At 34.9% G+C, this 22,159-nt stretch overlaps 2 protein-coding genes and 1 long non-coding RNA gene across 5 annotated transcripts; 1 reads left to right on the top strand and 2 right to left on the bottom strand.

Moving 5' to 3' along the window:
* axed (BTB/POZ domain-containing protein axundead) lies at positions 1 to 14,419 on the top strand. Of its 3 annotated transcripts, none has more exons than XM_028173629.2 (2): positions 1 to 345; positions 11,765 to 14,419. In XM_028173629.2, exon 2 carries the CDS (start codon positions 11,790 to 11,792, stop codon positions 13,005 to 13,007), a length of 1,218 nt encoding a protein of 405 aa, XP_028029430.2. In that variant the 5' UTR covers positions 1 to 345; positions 11,765 to 11,789; the 3' UTR covers positions 13,008 to 14,419. The 3 variants fall into 3 exon arrangements, with proteins under 3 accessions (XP_028029430.2, XP_028029429.2, XP_089587592.1); XM_028173628.2 differs by lacking the exon at positions 1 to 345 and adding an exon at positions 5,004 to 5,144; XM_089731466.1 differs by lacking the exon at positions 1 to 345 and adding an exon at positions 8,333 to 8,486.
* On the bottom strand, positions 13,265 to 18,324 carry LOC114242467 (uncharacterized). The gene is made up of 2 exons (XM_028173636.2): positions 17,882 to 18,324; positions 13,265 to 13,648 (listed from the first exon to the last, which is right to left on the bottom strand). The coding sequence occupies exons 1-2, from the start codon at positions 18,299 to 18,301 to the stop codon at positions 13,562 to 13,564; spliced, it is 507 nt and encodes a 168-aa protein (XP_028029437.2). The 5' UTR covers positions 18,302 to 18,324; the 3' UTR covers positions 13,265 to 13,561.
* On the bottom strand, positions 15,977 to 17,477 carry LOC149502008 (uncharacterized). Its single transcript, XR_016323904.1, has 2 exons — positions 17,246 to 17,477; positions 15,977 to 16,838 (listed from the first exon to the last, which is right to left on the bottom strand). It is a non-coding gene; the product is annotated as an uncharacterized LOC149502008 (long non-coding RNA).
* Positions 18,325 to 22,159: the final 3,835 nt, after the last annotated feature.

The raw sequence follows: 22,159 nt of genomic DNA, 5'->3' as shown, positions 1-22,159 counted from the left end.
GCCGACCTCCTCACGAGTCTCCGGCTTGCGAAAATCTGTTCACTAATATTAGCGGAGCTGTTTAACCGTGCGCACTCGGTGATCGGACCTGTCTCCCGGGCGAGGCCGCGCAGGGCGGGCGGCGCGCGCATCCCGTGCCCACTCCATCTTCAATACGACATCCATCATACACACAACAACACTCATAGGCAGTGAACAAACAAAGACATAAGAATAATTTGTTACCATCGAAAAAGTTTTCGCATCGAAGTGTATGAAGTATTAAGAAGTTAATCTGTGATATATTTTTTTCCGGGGTCAGATGTTAAGGGGTATTTAGCTGGTGTTGTTGCAATCTCACAACAGGTATGTATTGTTTGTGTTGTTACGTATCTTTATTTATTTTTTTAATTTTCAGATGCTGAAGGGAAATGAAGTTCACTTGGTGTTCAACACAACACAATTTATTTGTATCACTGTTTTGTTTTTCAACATCATTTAATTTATTTAACAAATAACCAGTAGCTACTATCTACTACTTTCGATTTCTATTTTGTAGTTTTAATGTAGTCTACATACTTAATTACTTGAATATTTACCATATACATACATAAATATGTATGTAATGCTGATATCTATTATGTTTTGCAGGCTATGGCCAACTTATTTAAAATACTCATTTGTTAAAACAGAGTGCGGGCTACTTATCGTGAGTTGATGGTAGTAAGATATCATTCAAGATGCAATTTAAAACTTATGATCCATAATCTTCTAACCTCTAACATCAATCCTAACTGGAATTGAATTCTGCTGCTCACTCACTGGTCTTGACGTAAAGTTGAGAATCATATTATTTATTTAATATAACGCTAAAGGTGGTAAATTTTGAATATTTTTACCGAATTAATTACAGTTAATGAATTATAAAGAAAATTATGAACGATACAAATAACTTGTGCTACTCAATAGCCTTTTAATTAATTTCATAAATTAATAAATTTCGAGTACTTACTTAAATGTCGCAGATTTTTAAATGTATAATATTTATATTTTTTTATCTCTATATATAAAAATGTATTGCTGTTCGTTAGTCTCGCTAAAACTCGAGAACGGCTGGACCGATTTGGCTAATTTTGGTCTTGAATTATTTGTGGAAGTCCAGGGAAGGTTTAAAAGGTAGATAAATATGAAAATGCTCGGAATTAAATAAAAATAACAATTTTGTTTTTCCTTTGATTTGTTTTTGGATTCCTTTTGTTTGTTTTAAGTTTATTTTATACAAAAGCTTAGGTCTTTTATTTATCGATTGAGGCATTACGAAGTCTGCCGTGTCAGCTAGTACAATATAAAATACAATACTTTTCGTTATTATACGAGTATTAGACTGACGTGCTTAATAATGGCTTCTTTTTGTGTAATTTCGTCATGTAGAGGCGTTTATACTACGTTTTGTTAATTTAATATCTAACCTATTTATTTACTTATTTATCATTAGATACAACTTCAGCTTTTTTATTAGATACTTAAGGGTCGTATCATGAGCCAAGACGGGTGTGTACTACCACCCTGTCTATTGTTGTCGTGAAACAATAATGCGTTTTGTTTCAAAGGGTGGGGTAACCGATGTACTATAAAACTGAGATTTAGACCTCATGTCTCAAGGTGGGTGGCGAGATTTACGTTGTTGATGTCTAGGGGCTTCGATCACCGGTGGGCTGTGAGCTCGTCCACCCATCAAACTAATAAATTTACATCTGAATCGGATAAGCAATAATTTGTATGTGAACATTAAATAATGCATTCATTTATTTCAATACTTATTTTCGAGCTAAGTGACGAACGAAACTGCTAAAACTGCGGCGCACGTTAATAAAGTATAGCGGAATTTGTTTTCCTCGTGGGGTTATGCTTGTTTCACCGATCGTGTAGGCGCGCTCACGGGGCTTAACTTATGAGAGTTTGCTAACATCTGCGCTAGCAAAAGCTTTGAAAGCCTTAGAATGGTCCGGTCACCGATAGTAGACCGGAAGGATTCCTAAATGGCGTGCTTAAAACGATGGTGACGGTATATGGATTGGTCATGACGATCAGGTATGTAGTTTGCAGCTGCCTTGATAAGAGGGTTATCGGGTCGCGTCGCTATTTCGAGAATTGTTTTATAACATACCTACCGGCTTATAGCTTATCATAAAAGCACATGTTCAGTTGGCTGTCAATATCTCAGGAATTTTTACATTTTGCGTTTCAAAGTTGTCTTAGTTTAATGAAGAAATATGATAAGGGATTTAAACATGAATAGAAAATATATTTTCGAACATTGAGTTCTTTAGTGAATAAATGGAACGCCTGATAGGTTTATTCTTATGTTAATACAGTAATGTTGTTCAGTGAATTCTATGAAAGAATAATATAATGGTACCCCATTGTTACTACAATGAAAAAAAACATCTTTTATGAAATATTATGTTTAATTATTAATGCATTTCGTGATTTTGTTTAACACTTTGTTTGCCTTGAAACATTGTGTTACGTACACGATTTTGTACTTAAAACGATTTAATTCTCCTTTTTTATTTCACATCGTGTTGAGTTTGCATTACATTACATCAGCATACAATAAAATAGTAACAAGTTTGCATCACATAACATCAATTAATTACAAAATGCGAAAGTATAATTGTTTTAATTGTATTTTTTCTATAAACTGATGATAAAAGAAATCTAAGAATTACTTGTAAAACAGATTTGCAGATTTGCAGATATGAATGCTACTTTATTACATTTCTTACTTTTTATTTTGGTAACCATTCGGCTCTGGGGTAATTTCGTTCCTAAAATATTTGAACTGTAGGTATATAAATACTTGAATTATTTTCATTTGTTTTTAATTAGCTTAGCAGATAGGAAATTGATAATCGTGGCACTGATCTTAGGAAAGGGTTCAATTATAAATCTTTGTGTAGTTGTTTAGGACTGCATTTTCATATAGCAGTGTTAGATAAAATCAAGCATCGAATAACATACCAAGTTGCGTAACAATATTAGAAATCTCTTTTAAATTAAGAAAGATATTGAAAGTTTTTATTAATGAATTTTGGTATATTACAGATGAGAAGTCTTAATTTCAAAGAAGAAAATAATCTTGTGTTGTAAAATTTTTAAGATGTTTTTGGCACACTTCCGAAAGTAATCTTAGAATTTTGTTTCACCTCTGGCCTTCATCTGGCATTCATAATTCTGCGAATCAATTTATTATTTTAGCAACAATTAAATGTACATTTCTCGTTAATATTATTTGGTTATATAATATACCATTGCTATCAATATCGCATTACCTTAATGTCAATCTGCAGCTCAATAGATCTTAGAAATTTTTAGGAGAATTGTGAAATCGTGCCTTGATCAATTAATATGAACTAGAGGTCCCGCAGTAGTCGAAATTCGACTATAATTAATTGGAATTGTAAGTTTGTACGCTATTATGATTGGATTTTATACTTCTATAATCACAAATTTCGCCAAGAGTACACTATAAAAAATATCAACTACTTAACACAAACAATATTTAATCCATTCTCAGCTTGACAACAGACGTCAAGAACAAAAGTTTGACAATAAATAGTATGCATGCGTGTGTGCGTCAAATACATGGTATGTAGTGTGTGTAATATTTTCTTTATTGATTTAATGTATCTTTTATGCATTATTTAAAAAAAATATTAGCATTGTGCACTTCTTCTCTATATTCTCTATAAGTGCGGAAAATTTCATACTCCTCCGTCCGCGCAATTTTCGTAAAAAGGGATACAAAGTTTTTGCTTCACGTATTAATATATAGATTGTAAATTTCCTTGTATCTAGAAACTTTAGGTTACAGTAATAGTTTTCGATAACTCTAGTAGTAGTTTTTGATTTTGATAATTCCGATTAAGTAATGTTAATAGTTAGGTTAAGTTCATGAATTTTGAAATTATATATTATAGTAAAACAATATATTACAAAATATATACAGTATTGCTGTGTTTCCCATTAGTTTACGTTTTAAAAAGGTTTTAACAAACAACGTTTAAAAAAGTCTTGGCATATTATAATAACAGACTTTGCGGTTTCGTTAGTTATTTTAATTAAGGAACAGGGAAAAGAGGCGCTACAAAATTACATTAAATGAAACTGCACGTACAAACAGGCAGTACTCATTTGATTGTTGTTAACTCCTTGTTTTTTTTCTTTTCTCAAGCGATTTCAAAGGACTAAGCCCTACTAATACTATTCCGAACCTATTTCGATTCACCATATACAATTCATAATTTAATATTTTATACATCATGAAAGGTACATGTAAAAATCCACATTTTATAAGTAGCGTCTCACGCAAGTTAAGTTTGTGTACCATTCAAAGTACTACATCTGAATTGGTTGAGACATTCTGCGTTTAATTAGCAAAAAAGGCAAAGATACCTATGTTTTTATTGTATACTAAAAAACATACAAATTTTAGACTATCATCAGTTTGTATGAAAGGGAGGTTTTATCTAATTTGAGTTAGCTTTTATCCAGCAGACCTTATGTAGATTTTAAAGTGTAGTTACAGTTATGAAACTAAAGTTACTGTGTTTTTCTAATCAAATTGAAACACGTTTTTTTTATTTTAACAGTAGCGTATGATTTATTGAACAATAATGAGTAATTCAGTTGAAAAATAAAGACGTAACTTTTAACTCGGAACTAATAATTAAGTGTAGGTATTGTGTCGTCATTCATGTTAAACCTCCTAAGCGCGGTGACTGTACTGATGATTTGGCTACGGTTTTGCCGCTAATAACCAATAATCCTTTCAAATTCAACCTTAAGACAAATACATACGGATCTGTATTAAGGAACTTTGATTGTCGTGTACCGTAATATAAATTTGTAAAGCGGTAAACGCAATGAACTTAATGGGAACCTATCATGGAAAAGTTTACTCTGCATTCAAAAGTGTTATAAATTCCATTCGTAAAATTTTCCCTGCTTTTAAATGGGAATGTGATGAATAATATACAATAGCAGACAGATCTATATTAAAAGGATACCGCATCGCATTCCCGTCAGTCTGTATGTAACTGGTATGGAGAAACCTTGCTGCAATACTCGCTGTCAACTAAAGCCTTTCTGCTACAAACCGAGTAAGTTTTAATACGATACTATATTATCATATATTATGTTACGTTATATATTATATACGTTAGAATGGATAACAGAAAATATATCGATCTTTTTAGGTCGTTTTTCGTAGCTTACCGTATTTTGTGTGGTGGGTTGGATTAAAACATTTATTTTAATCTTATAATTTTCAACCTTTTAAATATAACGTCAAAACAATAAACAATTAAATAAAGCAAAAAACTTCTCATTGTTTATGGACGACTGAAGACCTGTTATAAAATAAATTAGAGATTAAATCTTAAAAGTAAAATACCGATGAATAGTTGTAAAAATATTTAAATTAAAGTTGTAAAATTGTTTGACTACATAAAAATTTTATTAAGTAATAAGTAACAAATTAATGGTGTATACAGCTCACTATAACAAGGAAATTAATATTTGAACTTGAAAGAACACGATTTTATCGTAAACGTAACAATGAAATTGAAAATAACGTTCGATTCCACGTGTCATGCTTTTTTCGCGTTTAAGACATAAGTAATTAAAAAGGGAAATCAACATACTTTAACATATTGTAATGTGGTAATAGAAGAAAAAAATCTAAATTTATGGAACTACATATGTAGAAAACTCTAGAAATGAAAAGTATAGAAATTCAGTTGTTTTAAAATAAAATATAATATTTTGGTACGCAAGATATTGTTCAGACTTACTTCTTAAATTGGCAACGTAACGTTCAGTTTGATGAGTCAAGAGTAACGTTAAAATGTATTATGGTGTGAATCAATTCGGTTCATTGATGTTTATCGTCTAGCTGATGCCGAGAGATTTGACCTTCCATTTTTATGTTTTTTTTTTACACCCATACGCGGAAAAAACGCTCAGAACTGATGTAAAACGGAACATCTTGATTTTCATGATGCGAATTTCTAATGACCGTTCTTTGGACAAAGAAGTGACGAAACAAAGTGACACATTGTGATAAATAAATTTTATTCCAGTTCATCGTAGTACATTGAATACTGATATAGCCAGAACGGCTCCTACGCTTGCGGTTTGGAGTTTTTCTACCATTACAATATTTTTGATAAGAAAATACTTAATGTTTGTGTTGACTTTATTCGTAATTAAATTGAATAATCTGGCATCACTTAATGTTCTGATTGCTGGCACCATCACTCCGCCTATTACTTCATAAAAGCTATCAGGCGTTATCCCAAGAATACTGGTGGTAGGACCTCTTGTGAGTCCGCACGGGTAGGTACCACCACCCCACCTATTTCTGCCGTAAAGCAGTAATGCGTTTCGGTTTGAAGGGTGCCGTTGTAACTATACTGAGATCTTAGAACATATATCTCAAGATGCGTGGCGCATTTAAGTTGTAAATGTCAATGGGCTCCAGTAACCACTTAACACCAAGTGAGCTGTGAGCTCGTCCACCCTTCAATTCAATAAAAAAAAAAAAGAATAGTGCCAGATGGGCTATGAACAGCTAATCGAGCCATAAAGTAAACAATTATTTTAACGTTATAACAATTAAAAAAATCATTGCATTTCCGTGTACTAGAAGAAGACAAACACGTGTAGAACTATAGTGGAAATTTAAAAATACGAAACCGTTCTGAGCGTTGCCAAATTTCCCAACATTGCAACGTGAGTTGTGGCGTTTTCGGAGCATCGGGCTACTCTTGACCTCATTCCAGCTATGTAGGGCTCGAAGGGGCCGTCCGGTCGGCATGTCATAAAACGAGTCACCGTAAGAATTGCCATGCCCCTTGTTGGTTATGGTTAATGTTAAGTAAACTCAGTGTGCCGATTATAATGATATTTTTTTTTTCTGAAATCCATAGAGAACTGAAATTGAGCACAAGAGATTGAAACCGGTTGATGTGTATAATAAAGACAAAAAGAATATTACGTTGTCTACGCCAAAAAGTATTGTCCTGCTGTATTTTTTTTTCTCATTTAATATGTAAGCAGCAGTATCATATTTGCACGAAATTCCAAAGTTAATTTTACCTACAGAACGATATAAAGGCTTATATTATGAAACACGTAACAAGCTGTTCAAATGTTAGCCAAAACTGAACATACTGTTTGCGTACAATTTAGATACGTAATTCAAGATAATCCTATGTCAAACTTTACAAAAAGAATGACCTTTATTTTGTTTTGAAATCGTGTGTGTACTGTTTATTTTAAGCCTTTAACGAAAACTTCGACTCTATTTACGTACAAATTAATTGTTTGCTTTAAAGATTTGCTTACACACCAACACGCCTACCTACATGTTATACAATTGTAAACAAAACTACTCCTAATTAAAAAGAATGAAAGTATAAATATAAATAATATATATATCATTGTTTACACATAAATTTCTCAACAATACTTAGGACTTTCGAATTGGCGAATGCGATTAAATTGGCAAAATTATCTCATGATAAAATGCATTTAGTTTATTATTGTACGATAATTTATGAACAGATAATAAATACTTTAAAAATCTTGATAATGTATGCTACAAAATTATTCGAGTGTTGAAACTTTAATGGTCTCTATTCACAGCGCTTTCATTTCCGCATGTTGCAACTCTATTTTCTATTTCAAAAGAGCTTCAGTATACATACGTGAGTTTTCCTCTCAAAAGTACCTACTCTGTTACATTGTTACGTAATTTTTTAGTACAAAATAGAAACTTATTAATATTACAAACTATTTTTAATAAATATTTTATGAGAATATAATTAATTTCATTATTTAATTAAATTAAAACAATTTCATTTATTCAATTAAATCGTTCCATAGAATTTAAACGAAAGGCTTTTTGCACAAGATATTTTAGTCTAGACTTTGGCAAACGAATTTAAACAAGAGAGCCGTGAGATAATAATTTAAACCAAATTTTGGTTTCTGCACTAGATGAGTGGACGATATAGCGATTCCCCTGATGTGTAATAAGTATATACGCGTGTGACGTCCTGAGTCGTTCATTTCAATATCGACCACCATTATAACAATAACATATTATATATATTTTTAAGTGTGCTTTAAAAAATAATATTTGTGCAGTCTTATGAAATGGTAAAGGCTATATTCATTTTATGTTAAACTGAGGCTGCGTCGTCTCTGCTGCAATTAATCAATGTTACGGGGCGGGGCGACGTTCAGCGGGGAGTTCTTCTTGTCGATAGTTAGTTGTTTTCATGTTCTCCCATTTCCAGTTTCGCTTTCCGTCAAGCTTGCGATTCGAGAACGATAAATCGGTCATTCAAAAATTTGAATTATACTTGTGTTTCTTTTTAAAGATTGTGATATTAGTTTGGAATCGTGCATCGTTAGCATCCTGCCAGTATCTATGGGTAATTTGCATTAATGGACGACGCAACGCCATACTATTTTTTTGTTTAAATATTATTAGAGTGATTATTTAAAAAGCGGAAAGCTGCAAACCATATCAAAGGGATCCTGATTGAGATATATTAATTAAAAAACGCCTTGTTGCTCGTGCAAGGCTGCCGTTCACTCGGTTATCAGCGTCAATTTGTAGTTTAGCAATTTAGGAGCCACGCTTCACGAGACCTAAGGGCGTAATCGGACCGTATCTTCTGTTCTATTGGTTTTTAAAGTTAGCGAAACAAAGAAGACGTGTTAAGCGCTCTTCTTAAATACGAAACGAACCTTCTGAGGCGTTTTGCAAATTGCACGAGCCATCCCATTTATTTCGGACGCGGATGAATCGCAAGTCCCTCTTTGGGATGTAGAATCAGGAGAGACTTCAATCTAATGTTTGAAATCGAAATTCATGTTCTTTCTTTTATAGGTTCCGGTAATTGCATAATTAAGCAAATTAAGTGGGCCCTGAGTTCGTGGTCATATTTTTTTGTTCTGTAAACTATAAGTTATCTGTAAAAAATAATGTGTTCGACTTATCTACAGGATAATAAAATTGGGTGCCATCGTTTGATGGATTAGCTTTCGCAATAGATGAACCAGAATCTAAATATAGGACGTTTGCTAGAGCGAGGAAGTGGACTACGCGTTTGTGTGGAATGCCAGCGGGTTTTCCTTTACAATTCATTATAATCTGTGGCAAAATTTTAGTTAATCTAAGGGACACCTTTCGTTCGCTAAAATGGATATTCGCTCGATATCAGTGACTATTGTTATTAACCATGTCAACGCATCGCAGAATGCTGTAGAGCAGCACTGAATTTACATTTGAAATTATGAAAAAATAACGATGATTTTGTGTGTGAGCTCTACAGATCGTGAATGAAATGTAATTTCACTTTGACATGTTTAGGGTTTGTAATATTTGAATAAAATTTAATATAAAAGAATATAGATACACATATGATTTAACACGATCATGCAAATCTTATTTAATGCGTAGATCAATGAAATCCCATTTCGTCACCTACATGCGTCGTAAAAAGGCTGTAAATTCCTGAGGAATTCTTAATTCCGAGCATCGTTCGACTTCCGTAATCAAATTTTTATACAGAGTGAGAAAAAAATGTAAAAATATGCCAATAAATTCTCCGAGATCAGACACTAAATATAAAATGTTCTGAAGTAAAATCCTTAAGATCATCCTTGTATTAAATGTCAACCTTCTTTTTGTACAAGCTCACATTTAACTCTTTTTTAGATAAAATAATATGAATTTAAATCTGCAGTATACCTAACTTCATCTTTAACATGTTCGTCCTTGTTTTTATTTAAATTAATACTTTTCATCGAGTTTAATTTAAAAGCGTTTCGTTATCGTTATGTCTAGATTCAATTGGGTGTTGCGTAAATTAAATATAACTGGACGTTTTGAATGTATATCACGGTCTTATTCTCGAACAAAGCATTAATAGTCTGACCCATTACCTATACGTTTGTTTAAACGAAGCGTTTACAGTACCGTGAAACAGCCCAGGCGCAGGCATGTTTCAGGATTATTTTTGTTTACACTCAAGAGGGAATGCATTGAGTGACGCATGCGCATGCGCCGTCTGTTGATATACGCAAGCAACAAGTATGTGTTTCGCGAATATCCATTACGTTCAGTTGTGATCGTGTTCTTTGTTTTCCATTACGTGTTTTATAATTATATTTCTGTATATATTTGGGAGACTGACGTTACCATTCGATTCTATAGTATACTAGCTGTACCCGTCCGCTTCGCTGGGCATTTAAAATTAACATTATTATTTCTCATCCCCACAAAGATTCTCATCATTAACGCCCCCGAAACTGGTGTAGGGAGTTCAACGCTCATATAAATATTAGCATGCCATTAAGTACATGTATTTTCTACACGGATACCAAGTTACAAGTCAATCGGATGCATGGTTCGGAACATCCGTACAAACCACTGCAGATTTATATATTAGTATAGATTAGAGATAGGTAAACGAAAACCACACGAGTTTCCATTATTTAAACGGCACAGGACTAGTCAGTGAACAAAAATAATTGAACTTATGGCTTTAAATCATTAAAAAAAAGTTAAGATTTAAACATAAAAAAATACTAGTACTAGAGATCGGCCCTAAATTACATTAAAAATAAATCCAAAATTGCACTTCTCTATTTTGCAATAATACTAATAATACCTACTACTAAACTAAATAAAAGTCATTTAATAAATTTCAACATTGGAGAAGTGTGTGACATGTACGCGGCATGCTCTACGAACGAATTAATTAGAAGCATATTGAATTATGTTTGAATAATGAAATAGATATTAAGCTTATATGCCAATAGGATTTTAAATAGAGTTAAAAAAATATGTATTAGCAGTCTTTTTTTTTAATTAAAATGTTTATTGCATGAAACAGTATTAAGCCGATATTTTGGAATCAATTTTTATTTAAGACTAGCTGACCCGACATACTTCGTAGTGCCTCAATCAATCAATAAAAGACCTATACTTTATTTAATTCCCAGAATTTTCATATTTATCTACCTTTTAAACCTTCTCTCGACTTCGACAAATAATTCAAGACCAAAATTAGCCAAATCGGTCCAGCAGTTCTCGAGTTTTAGCGAGACTAACGAACAGCAATTCATTTTACATATTATTATATAGATTTTTAACTTTTGAGAAATTCGAAAGAAAATGTTCTATAGCCAAAATAGGTTTCTGAAAAATTTCAAACAGTCAAGGTTAGGCTATAGCAATAATAAATGCACGAACAAACAAATGAATGCATATTAAAGTTAATCGAGAAACCCTAAAAAAATTCACTTAATTTCCTTGGCCATTGTATTATTAAAGTATTGATAAAGTTATTAAATGTATTGTGCTATTTGATTTGAATATTGTGTTGGAGCATTCTAATTGTAGTCGTATTGTAGGTGACTGCCCTTGGTGGCCTATTTAACACTTCGTAATGCCAATAGACATAATAATGATGCTTTATATGGTTCTCGTACATAGCCTGTATAACTGTGCTAAGAGATCTGGTTAGTATGTAATGGTCACTAGGAAATAAAGCGTAAATAAATATCAATAAGGGTTTTTGTTGTTGTAGTAGCTTTGGGTAATTTCATTGTTATAGGAAGGGCCTGGCAACTCGCACATTTTGATTTATAAATAAATGCATTATAAATATAATAAATATTTCAATTTTCTTTGTTTCAGGTAGTGAAATTTATAAACAGACAAGATGACGATAGTGACAAACCCCGCACGTACCGATTCGGAAGACGAGATCGACATTCATTGTGAGAGTGCCGAGAGTTATGGGATCGATGGACAAATCGAAAGTCCCGTTGCAGAGACAGGCGCTGATGATGAGAGCGCGCGCCTGTATGATGATGAAAAACGGAGTGACATTGTGTTCGTGGCCGGAATCAATGGGGACACCTGGCGTTATCCCGGACACCGGCGCGTGCTTGCGGCCACTAGCCCGGTCTTTGCTGCTCTCCTCTCCGTTAAGAGTGACATCATCGTCGTCGACTACGTAGACCGGAGAGGTTTCGAACAGCTGTTGCGGTATCAGTATTGCGAGCCCACACAGTTGAACTCGGTCGCTACAGCCCGCTGCACGCTCGATGCTGCACATAAATTCTTGTGTCCGCATCTAGCCGAACGCTGCGCTCGGCGACTTGACGAGATGCTAGACGCGGGAGCCGCCTTGGAAGTTTTAAGAGATCTACGCTATTTGTGCGCTCGGCTACCGGGAGCCGCGTCAGCACCTCCCCTCACAGCGCTGACCAACGACCTCGCGGCTCGGCTACTGTCACAATGCTCTCGCTGGTGCGACTCTCTGGCTCATAACGCTCTACTTGTACTCGATGATAACGCCGACGCAGCACTATCAGATGAGCGTCTGGAAGAATTGACTTACGAAGATTTAGCACTCATCGTGAAACGGAACACTCTCCGTGTTTCGAGTGAGCTGATATTGGCTGAAGCTCTGGCCAGGTGGAGCACTGCAGCATGCAAGCGGACTAAAAGAGAATTGACTTCGGCCAATAAACGGGCCGCTCTCGGGGAACTGGGATATTGTCCACGTTACCTACTCCTCTCGGGCGAAGAACTGGACCGAGCTCTAGCACTAGAACTTTTGGAACCCATGGAGAGAGCTTTGGTGATTGCCCGTGCACGTAAGCTTTCAGCTCCTGTACCAGTCGGGGCGGAGCAAGAGAATATGTTGAAGCGGTGGGCCCGTCCTCGCCCCACTGAGCCTGCTGCTCTACCGGTACATCTTAGTCCGCGGTCTAAGCCCGAAATTGAAGAAGTTCCCAGTAAGCTTTGCGTGCGCCGCCCGAAGAGACCCAAGCAACCCAGCTTTGATCAAGATGATAAAACAACAAAGTGCGGATGTTGCGCTAGCTTCGGAGAAGGACTACTGAGGGCTTTCATTTGCTTGTTCGACTGAAATAAGGCTTCGCCGTCTTACGTGTAAGGCGACGAATAATATCTAACAAAATCCACAAAATGCATTTTTGAAGTATGTCACGAAATATACTTCCAAAGGCCAACTAAAATATTTTTTCCATAAAAACTATTTATTCTCAGACTTCTACATGGCGAGTGTAGTTTGTTTGAGATTATTTTAATGGATCTTTAACGTATACTGTAGTAGTTATTGTGAATAAGAATAGTTTGTATGAAATGGGTCAATAAGATATGTAATTTGTTTAGGTAAGTGAATTTTATAGAAGTGCAAAGGAAAATAAAATCGTTTAATATAATGTATTTTATATAAAATAGAAGAAAAAATACACTTCGATTTTGACGATTTTTATTATGACGCAAGTAGTATTATTTTATGTTTGGAATATTTATAGAACAATTGTTATCTTTTACATTATGAACTTATTATGCTATCTATAATTATTATTGAAAGGTCTAGTTAATTTCGCGTTGAATAGGTTGAAAAAAGTCGGTAAATGATCGTTTTTGGCCCATTGTTGGAGCGCTGGTATTTAATCATCCAGCTTTGTTAGTTATCTTGGTGTTTATATAGTAGCGAAGCTGTTCGTGTCTTAGATATTTTCTTGTCTGGATGTTGTGATACTGAAAATTAAATTTTTAAAATAATTCACATATCAAATTGTTTGACAATTTGCATTTATTTGGAATTGCGGTTCTCTAAGATCTGAATGTTAGTTCAATTTAGTTTTAGACGATACTTTGTTGCATTTATATGATAATTTTTATTGTGTAATTTTTACATGATGTCTCTAATTTGTTGCTTGTTGTAGTTAATGCGGTTCCTTCCATTAAGTTTAATTTTACATTTATAAATCAATGAATTACTAGTCGTTTTTTTCAAGTACATTTTCTCGATGTATGTTAGATTCTAGTTAGATTTAGTGTATTCGATGCTAATAACTAATGAATTATAAAAAGTGCGGAGACAAACTCCAAACGAGTAAGCTTCAAAGGTTCAAAATTAGCCTGTCGAACTCTCAATAGTAAAAGTCTCATTTTGAATGTGCCATATTAAAATGCGTTAAAAAAAAGCCTAACATAGTTTTCGTGTTTCCATTCAATGTGAATTAAAATGTTAAAAGTATTCTCTCCATTTCAAATTGGATATAACCTGTGTTTGGTCTTTATAAAGCTTTTTATGTTGTGAAATTACTTAATGTTAATCTCTTTTTGTCGTAATTATATCTGGATGTGTAATAGATTTGTTTCTTAGTTAACATTAAAATATAATGGTAATTGAATTAAATAATTGTGTATTTTGACGAATTGAATTGATGTTTAGCTGTGAGCTGATTTAATAAAGAATAATCATTATCTGATTTTAAACCAAATATATTATTATGATGTTCAAAAGTTTTCGTATTTATTTTTCGCCCATAATCTTATACAAACTATCACCGACCTGTAAATCTACCTTTTTTGGGATGGAAAGGGATGGAAACCTGGTGATCATTAGGCCTTTTTTAACTTGGCCAGGACCAGTTGTCGAGCATGGGATAAGCCAAGAGAACTGGGATTTTCTAACAGCTGCTTTAGACGGTTCAAAGATAGCTACTTCGCGAATGCATCTGTTACCGGATCGAGATCGCGATCCGCTGAGAAGACCCGGCCAGAACCTCAATAGATTTGTGTCTATGGCCTAGGTTGCACGTTAAACTCATCAATCAGTACGAGTAGTACAGTTACCAAAGTCCCTATGCCTGATCCCAGTAGAGCTGCCAGACTCTAACAGAAGTGATAGTGGAAATAATAGTAGAAGGTAAGACACAAGAAGTCGCGCGTGTCCCGTCCGGGCGTAGCTGGAATAGCCTCTTTGGCTATCAGCGAATAGACAGGGGGAAGAAAAATCTCTCGTAAACATGTCTTATTAGATGCGTATTTGCTGAGAAAAAAAAATCAATTATGAGATTTAACGAGCGCACTGTGCCTATATAATGATTTCGACTTTTAACCTTTTTTTCGGGTATGGGGCTGAGACCCTTATACGAGGTTTCCGCACCTGGGGGGATTGCGGGGTATGTAGATCTTAGTGGTCCGCAGATGATGGGAGCGGACCGCGGGCCTAAGGATGTTTTAAGGCCCTAGCCACCAAACGACTTCCCTTTCACTCTCTTCAGCCGACGTCGGTGTGCTTAGTGCGAGTTTTTTAACATTCTCGATAGCGTAAAAGTTAACTCAAGTTTGTATGGAGTTGGAATGTTTGCCTACGTTTGCCGCTAGGGGCGCTGTTCCAACTGCATACAAATTTAAGTTAACTTTTACGCTATCGAGAATGTTAAAAACTCGCACTAATTACACTGATCTTCGCGCGGGGTCTGAACCAGGTTGAGTAAATTTTTGAAAAAAACATAGTGAAAGTTCAAATTTACACTTAAAAAAATCCTGTTGTAGCTCACAACAGAAAAATTGCTGTCTGAAAATCTGTTATTAGTCAGAGATCAGGCAATTAGAGCTTGTTTCGAGTTGGCTTTTCATTCAAGGTGTAGTGTCTATCGAACTTCTTCTGAGTCGGTCTCTTCATTACTGAAGGTCGTGTCTAATCTAAAATGTGGACCACTCGATGCACAATGCTTCCTCTCGTCTTCCTGTCCTCGGCGGTCTTTATAGCCTCGGTTATTGGCAGGCCGGTGAGCGTCTTAACCAGATCAGACCAGCGGATAGGTGAGCGTCCGCGTGATCTTCTCCCGTCAACCTGACCAACTACCATCAGCTTCTCCAAGTTATCGGCTATCGAACTACTGGTTCCGATTTGACTGGGGTTGGCAGGCCTTCTAAGCAAATAAAATCGTCATCTATACATCGCCTAACAAATCGTCTGTTTGTGATGTTAAAATAAAAAACAATTTACTAAATGCATACGAAAGTAGGGGAGACCGGGGCAAGATGAGATAGCTAAGACAAAACTCGCTGTACAAAGAAAATTATACTCTTTAAATAAATTCTTTAAGAAAATAAGCAACACTTATACATTTGTTTCTTAAAATTAATAATTTTATCAAGCAAAATCACAGAAGTTTTTTGACAAATAATGATTAACGATAATGTGGCGAATTTCCCGTCTTGCCCCATGGATGGGGTAAGATGGGAAATGCTACGGGGCAAAAGGAGTACGTATTTTAATCGGGCAGACAGCGTTTAGAAATGTTTGCCTCGTCGTCTTCTTCGTCTACCCCGGCACAGGAATCGTGTGCCCAACCATGGCAAATACTGCAGATAGCCCAACCCTCGGTTGACTCTTAGTATAAGTAACCACAATAGATGCAGGCCCAGTCACCGTCCTCCTCTTAAGATGAACTATATTCCGATTCGATTTCTTTGGCGAGTCTTTTAGCTTGACGCTTGTTTTCAGTTCTTTTTATCTTCTTATTTCCAACTTTATGGATTTTTTACGCCAATCTTCTCCTGCCATGCCGGTTTCTTCATTAAGTGGGCTATCAATATGATATCGCTGAGCCAACTGATAAGCTATTACACGAAGTTATTTTCCTGTTAACCGTTCTTCCATAGATTTCACACATTGCGCCAACTTATCTTCTTGTTTTGCTGTAAAAACAGTTTTGAATCGTCACAAATGCTTTTTCCCATATTTAGTCGTTACCGGAATCAGTGTCGTTATCCACAGTATCACGAGCTTTTCTTACACGGCGGCGAAACATCATATGTAGCTGAGGCTCGAGGAGGCCCCATCCTGCTATTAAGAACCCATAAGACAGAACTTCAAGATCCCATTTGCCACGATCTGTCTTTCGTTTATAGTTCCGAACCGTTGTATCTGAGAAAAAAACTTTATGAGAAAAGCAACGATATATCTTGCTAATGTAGAAGTTACAACAATATGTAGCTGTACTTTTTTTTATATCACTAAGTCCGCAAAGAAGTTTACAGTTCGCCTGATGGAAAGCGGTTACCGTAGCCTATGGACGCTTGCAAAACCAGGTTGCAATACTATCGATAGGTAAGTAGGTACACAGAAGGTATTATTTAAACCGCAAGAAAGGGGCAAAACGGGATAGTATTCCGTTATGCCCCGATCATTTTGCCCCGACTCACATGTATTCAAATAAGTGGAAGCAATTCTAATCTTAAATCTTATCGGCGCGAAAATCTAATCTGAATTTAAAGTGTTATAGTACTACAACACGCTGAGGATTAAGACATTATATTAATTCAAGTACTTACATGTCTGCACATCAGTTTCTTAACCAAAAACCGGATAAAAACACTTACAAAATCAGTTTTTTTCCTATACAACGCAAAAACGAGATCCAACACGTTCGCTCTGCTCGGACGCACTTGCGAAGTCTGAATTTCGTGCAAATGGCGCCGTTACCGGTCCGAACACGATTACCATTCATGGACACAAGCTTATTTCCCGTTCTGCCCCGGACTTCATCTTGCCCCGGTCTCCCCTACTAAGTATAGGTATACGTTACATGACTTAACAAAAAAACAATTTGTGATTTTTTTGTCTCATTAGGTCCATTAATTTCCCAAGCTGGAAGCTGGAAATCAATTATGTAGGAATTTTCAATTATAGATATGTTCTGATGTTAAGCCATAGGTATTTATTAGTCAAAAAAAGTTCCACGCAAAGACATGAAAAGCCTAAAAATTGTGAATATAATTCGATCCAAGTAGATAAATGTATAAGACAAATTCACAGCAAACCGTGGTAGGGTTTAGTTAGGTTCTAATAAAACAATATTAGTAACAAATACTAAATATGAAACATCTATAAAAAATATAAAATTATGTAGGTACATAAACATTGCAGTAAACTAATTATCTTTAATTCTTTATATTTTTCGAAAATACCTCCGGTTCTTCAAAGATCGGTTCTTTTGACCTGAAAGACATATTCTTTGAATGCAGACTGAAACCGTCGCTGCTACTCGATGCTAATTCTATTTTTGCGATCTTAGCTGTTAGTTCAGAAAGGGTATATTCGGCTGTGTGCAAATCATTGCGAAGAGCCGTAACCTTGTCTTGTATTTCGAGCATTGAGTTGATTTTGGAATCGATTTTGTTGAATTTTTCTAAAATCGATCGTCGAGATGTTTTCGCTCTATCGATTTCTTTGTCGATTTTTTCCGAAACTTCTATCTTAAGTTCTTCGATTTTTCTGTCGTATGTGTCTTCGTCAGCATTTTGTTTGTTGTGATCCGTATTGGTCGATAGTGTCCGACATTTCGGAATACGGGATGTATAACAGGCCTTATGGAATACCTGAGACATGTTTAGATAATAACTTCACGTTAAAAAACTTATTTTTTTAAAAATTAAATGTGTGAATTATAAAGAAATCATCTTGACATATTTTTTTATAAAGTAACAGAATTTAGTCAAAAATTATTCAGGTTTTTTTTTGGCATTCTGACATTGCCCTCTATGATTGTAGTTTATTCCAATCATCTAAACATGTTGACTTATGAGAATCTGTCACTAATCTTTGCACTCTTCATAATTGTGTAATAATTGTTATTTGTTATTCACAGTAAAATAATGTCTATTATTTTATACCAGCCGGTAAATAAAAAAATATTTAAAAAAACGCATTTCTTGTTTTTTATATATGTGACATCTAGTGAAAATGACGTGAACCTATACAAGGGTTCCGCTGTCTTTGTTGCTTTACAAAATGTAGGCCTGAGAGATACGAAAGAGCATTATCGTATGGATAGATGGCGCTAGATTCCATTTTTTTAGTTTTGAGAATTTCGTTTTTGTCTTTCACTTACACTTTTTTATTAACTGATTTACTACTATTTTTGTTTCAGTGGAATGCTATAACAGTATAACTCATTTAAATTTATTAATCTGATGAGTTGGAGATCATTTCATGGACATTTCTGGACATGGCTTAGATTCACACGAGAATTCAGGAAAATAAGTTTCATAAGATTTAGTTTCGATTAAAAACCTTTTTGATTTATCATCATGATCTAATTTAAGCTTTTAACTGAGATATACCTAGTTGCCTTCTAGTCAGTACCAAATGAAACTTCAATGAAAAAGTGGAAAAAAAATCTTGGCAACAATAGAATTATTAATAATATTTTAAAATTATTATTTATTTTTTCTTTTATCGAGTATATTTCATTTCATTTATCTATTTCATGGGGTAAATATATTACGACATTAGAATTCGTAAAAAATAAAACATAATACATTCAAGTCAAGAGACGATATTGATGTACCGGTTTTATTGTATTATATTCGAGAAAATTGGATTTTAAATATGTCCATTCAAAGAAACAGTAAGTAAGTATGACGAAAAGGTAAGAAAAGTATTCTTCATTTAATTGAAAAAAATGAATGAGACTATGACATTTCTGACAATACCACAGGTAAAATATTTCGAAGTGCACTTGAAAAACCACATGAAAAAAAGCGGTCAAAAACAATAATTCAGCTTTGAATTTAGAGTTACAATGACGTAGACAGGATTTTTTTTTGAGACCATTGTGGACATCTACAAAAGCTTGAACAGGTTGGAACTTACATTATATCGAGATAAATATATTTTTGATGAAGTGCAAAAGTCCTTTGACGGAGTTTCGGTAAATTTGTGATTCGAACGTTTTAAACACAATGGTGCGTGAAGGGTTTTGCACACATGGGCCCAATATGTCCATTGTGCTTTGTGAACTGAGACTAATGAATGTTGGTGTGAGAACCCGGGCTTGTACATGTCCTTTGAACGTTTTTATGTGATTTTTTGTGATATCACGACATCTTGTTAAATAATAGGTTGGGGAAAAAGTTTCTTCGCATTTTTTAAGAAAATTCACAACATTTTTTAATATACATACATACATAGTTTATTTATAGTATTTATATTATACCTAGATGAAATATTTTACATATTCGAAACTAGAAAAATGTGGTTGAATTTTTACTCAAATTATGGGGTTTAAATGTCAATCAAAGGAAAAGTTAATTACACTTGGCACTAGGTGATTAATTACAGGAATAGTATATACATATCTGTTATTGCAACAACAGGAAATAGTTTTTATTTTATAATTTATCCTACATCCTCGTGGCTTTACTTTCAAACCTTGTTAGCAAATTTTCATATAAATTTAAGTTAAACCAAATAAAATTTACGATCGTATTTACAGCGTATTGCAAAAATGAATTGAAATCAAATTGACGTTGTAATTGGGACTATACTAGCTTAAACTCAAGGTTCATCGGAAATCTGGCAACCTTGGCATACCTTGACGTCTAAGTCTAAATTGCATTTTTTTAAAAGCTACTATTTTACTGCTGTTTACTGACATATGCAGAACGGTAGTGCCAAGCCCTGTGCGTTCACAACATGCCCCACCCAGCAATTACAATAAGGCATAAGGACGAATTTTAACTTAGGAAATAGATATTATTCATTGTTGTGGTAACGATAAATTCTGGTAATGGTTTTAAGCTATTACATAGCTTCTATAGCGGGCCTTGAGCGCGGCGACTGAATCAAGAAATTCCGTAACGAAAATAACCTGACACCCCCACTACGCCTACTATGTAGCTCGCGTTCAACACATTCACACGTTGCGCTGGTGTAGTGTTTGTGAATAAGTGCGCGGCGTGAAGCCGCACTGCATGAGCATTATGAAAAGTCTGTCCATCTCTCTCTCACGCGGTCTAGCCTATGAGTGTGAAGGGGACAGTTAATGTTTTGCTTTTGTTAATGTTTATAAATATAGCGTGGTCTTATTTTTAGTATTGTTTTAATATTAAATTATTATTGTCTAATTGTAATAATATAATTGTAATAAGTTGATAAAAAATGCTTTGCAATAGCTTTACCGCGGCAGTCCCCGAGTGCCACACGTCTTTTTTTAAACCTGACACGTTTCAATTTTTACGTCTCTTAACGTAAATAAAATAAACAATTTTCTACGCACAATATATTCTTTTAAGTACATATTAACCTCTTCGAAATGATTTCATGAAGTCATAATTGTACTTTTAAATCAATAACGCACGTATTTATGTGATAATCGGAATGTTTTGACCAGCGATACTTTGGTGGCGGTAACCTGGGTAAGTCCACAGGCCACATTGACCTAGGAATCCTGCAAGTGAGATCACGGTGCTAGAGGTCGCGAGGGACAAAACGACTTCTCTGTGAGAGAGTTTTATATAATTAATATGAGCTCTGTCCAGAACAACGATGTTCACAGGAAACCAGAAAACAAGATGAATTGGCGAAACGTTATCGGTCTCCAACGAAAAACGAAATTATTTTACTGTATTTTTATATAACATGATCTTTATAACAAAAATATTATGAATTTAATTATCTCTCATGGATGTCACCAATGTCAGGGGCAGAGCCAAGCCGCTGCCTACCGCAAGTACCTACTAGTGTACTAAGAGTATAGGATCCTGTTACCTACCCAGGCTTTCGGTGCATTGTCAAATCAGAATACGGTACATTAATACTGTATTGCTATTAGAAGCGGATGAAATTTTAATTTAAGTCCCCTCATAGGTAAAATTTACAGGCGAACGTGATATAAGGTTAAAATAAATCTTCTTTTTCTCCACCTTATCCCACTAGGTGGGGTAAGGAGGAGAAACCGTCATCTCAACACTCACTCCTCTCTCTCTTATATCGTGATTCACACACTCCATCCATGTCTTCTTCGGTCGACCTCTTCCCCCTCTACCTTGCACTACCATTTCCTACATCCCCTAGGCACATGCATCACAAGGTTAAAATAAATGAACTTGCCAATTCACTAAGCTTATTACAATATGGCAGTACAGTAGGCGGTGGAATCGTTGATATTCATGAGCATCGGTGATCGTTCACCAATAGAGGAGCTGTCAGCCTTTTAAAACAGTTAAAAATATACTTAGCTCGTAACTTTATTCTAATCTCTTCGTTGTCGAGTGCTGCGTAGCGCTGAGAAAAACAAAATGCGTTTCTATTATGTCATTGAAATAGCAATTTAAATTTCGGACATTGTATACAACTCCATCTATTTGTAGTGCACACCCACTCAGGGGCTCTATTGTCCTCGGTAAATTTAACGGACCGATAGATAGGCTGGGAACGTCTCCAATCTTCACAGTCCACAGGTA

The sequence above is a fragment of the Bombyx mandarina genome, chromosome 11 (assembly GCF_030267445.1).
Source record: "Bombyx mandarina strain Sakado chromosome 11, ASM3026744v2".
NCBI lineage: Eukaryota > Metazoa > Arthropoda > Insecta > Lepidoptera > Bombycidae > Bombyx > Bombyx mandarina.
This window is presented reverse-complemented; position numbering and strand designations above follow the sequence as displayed.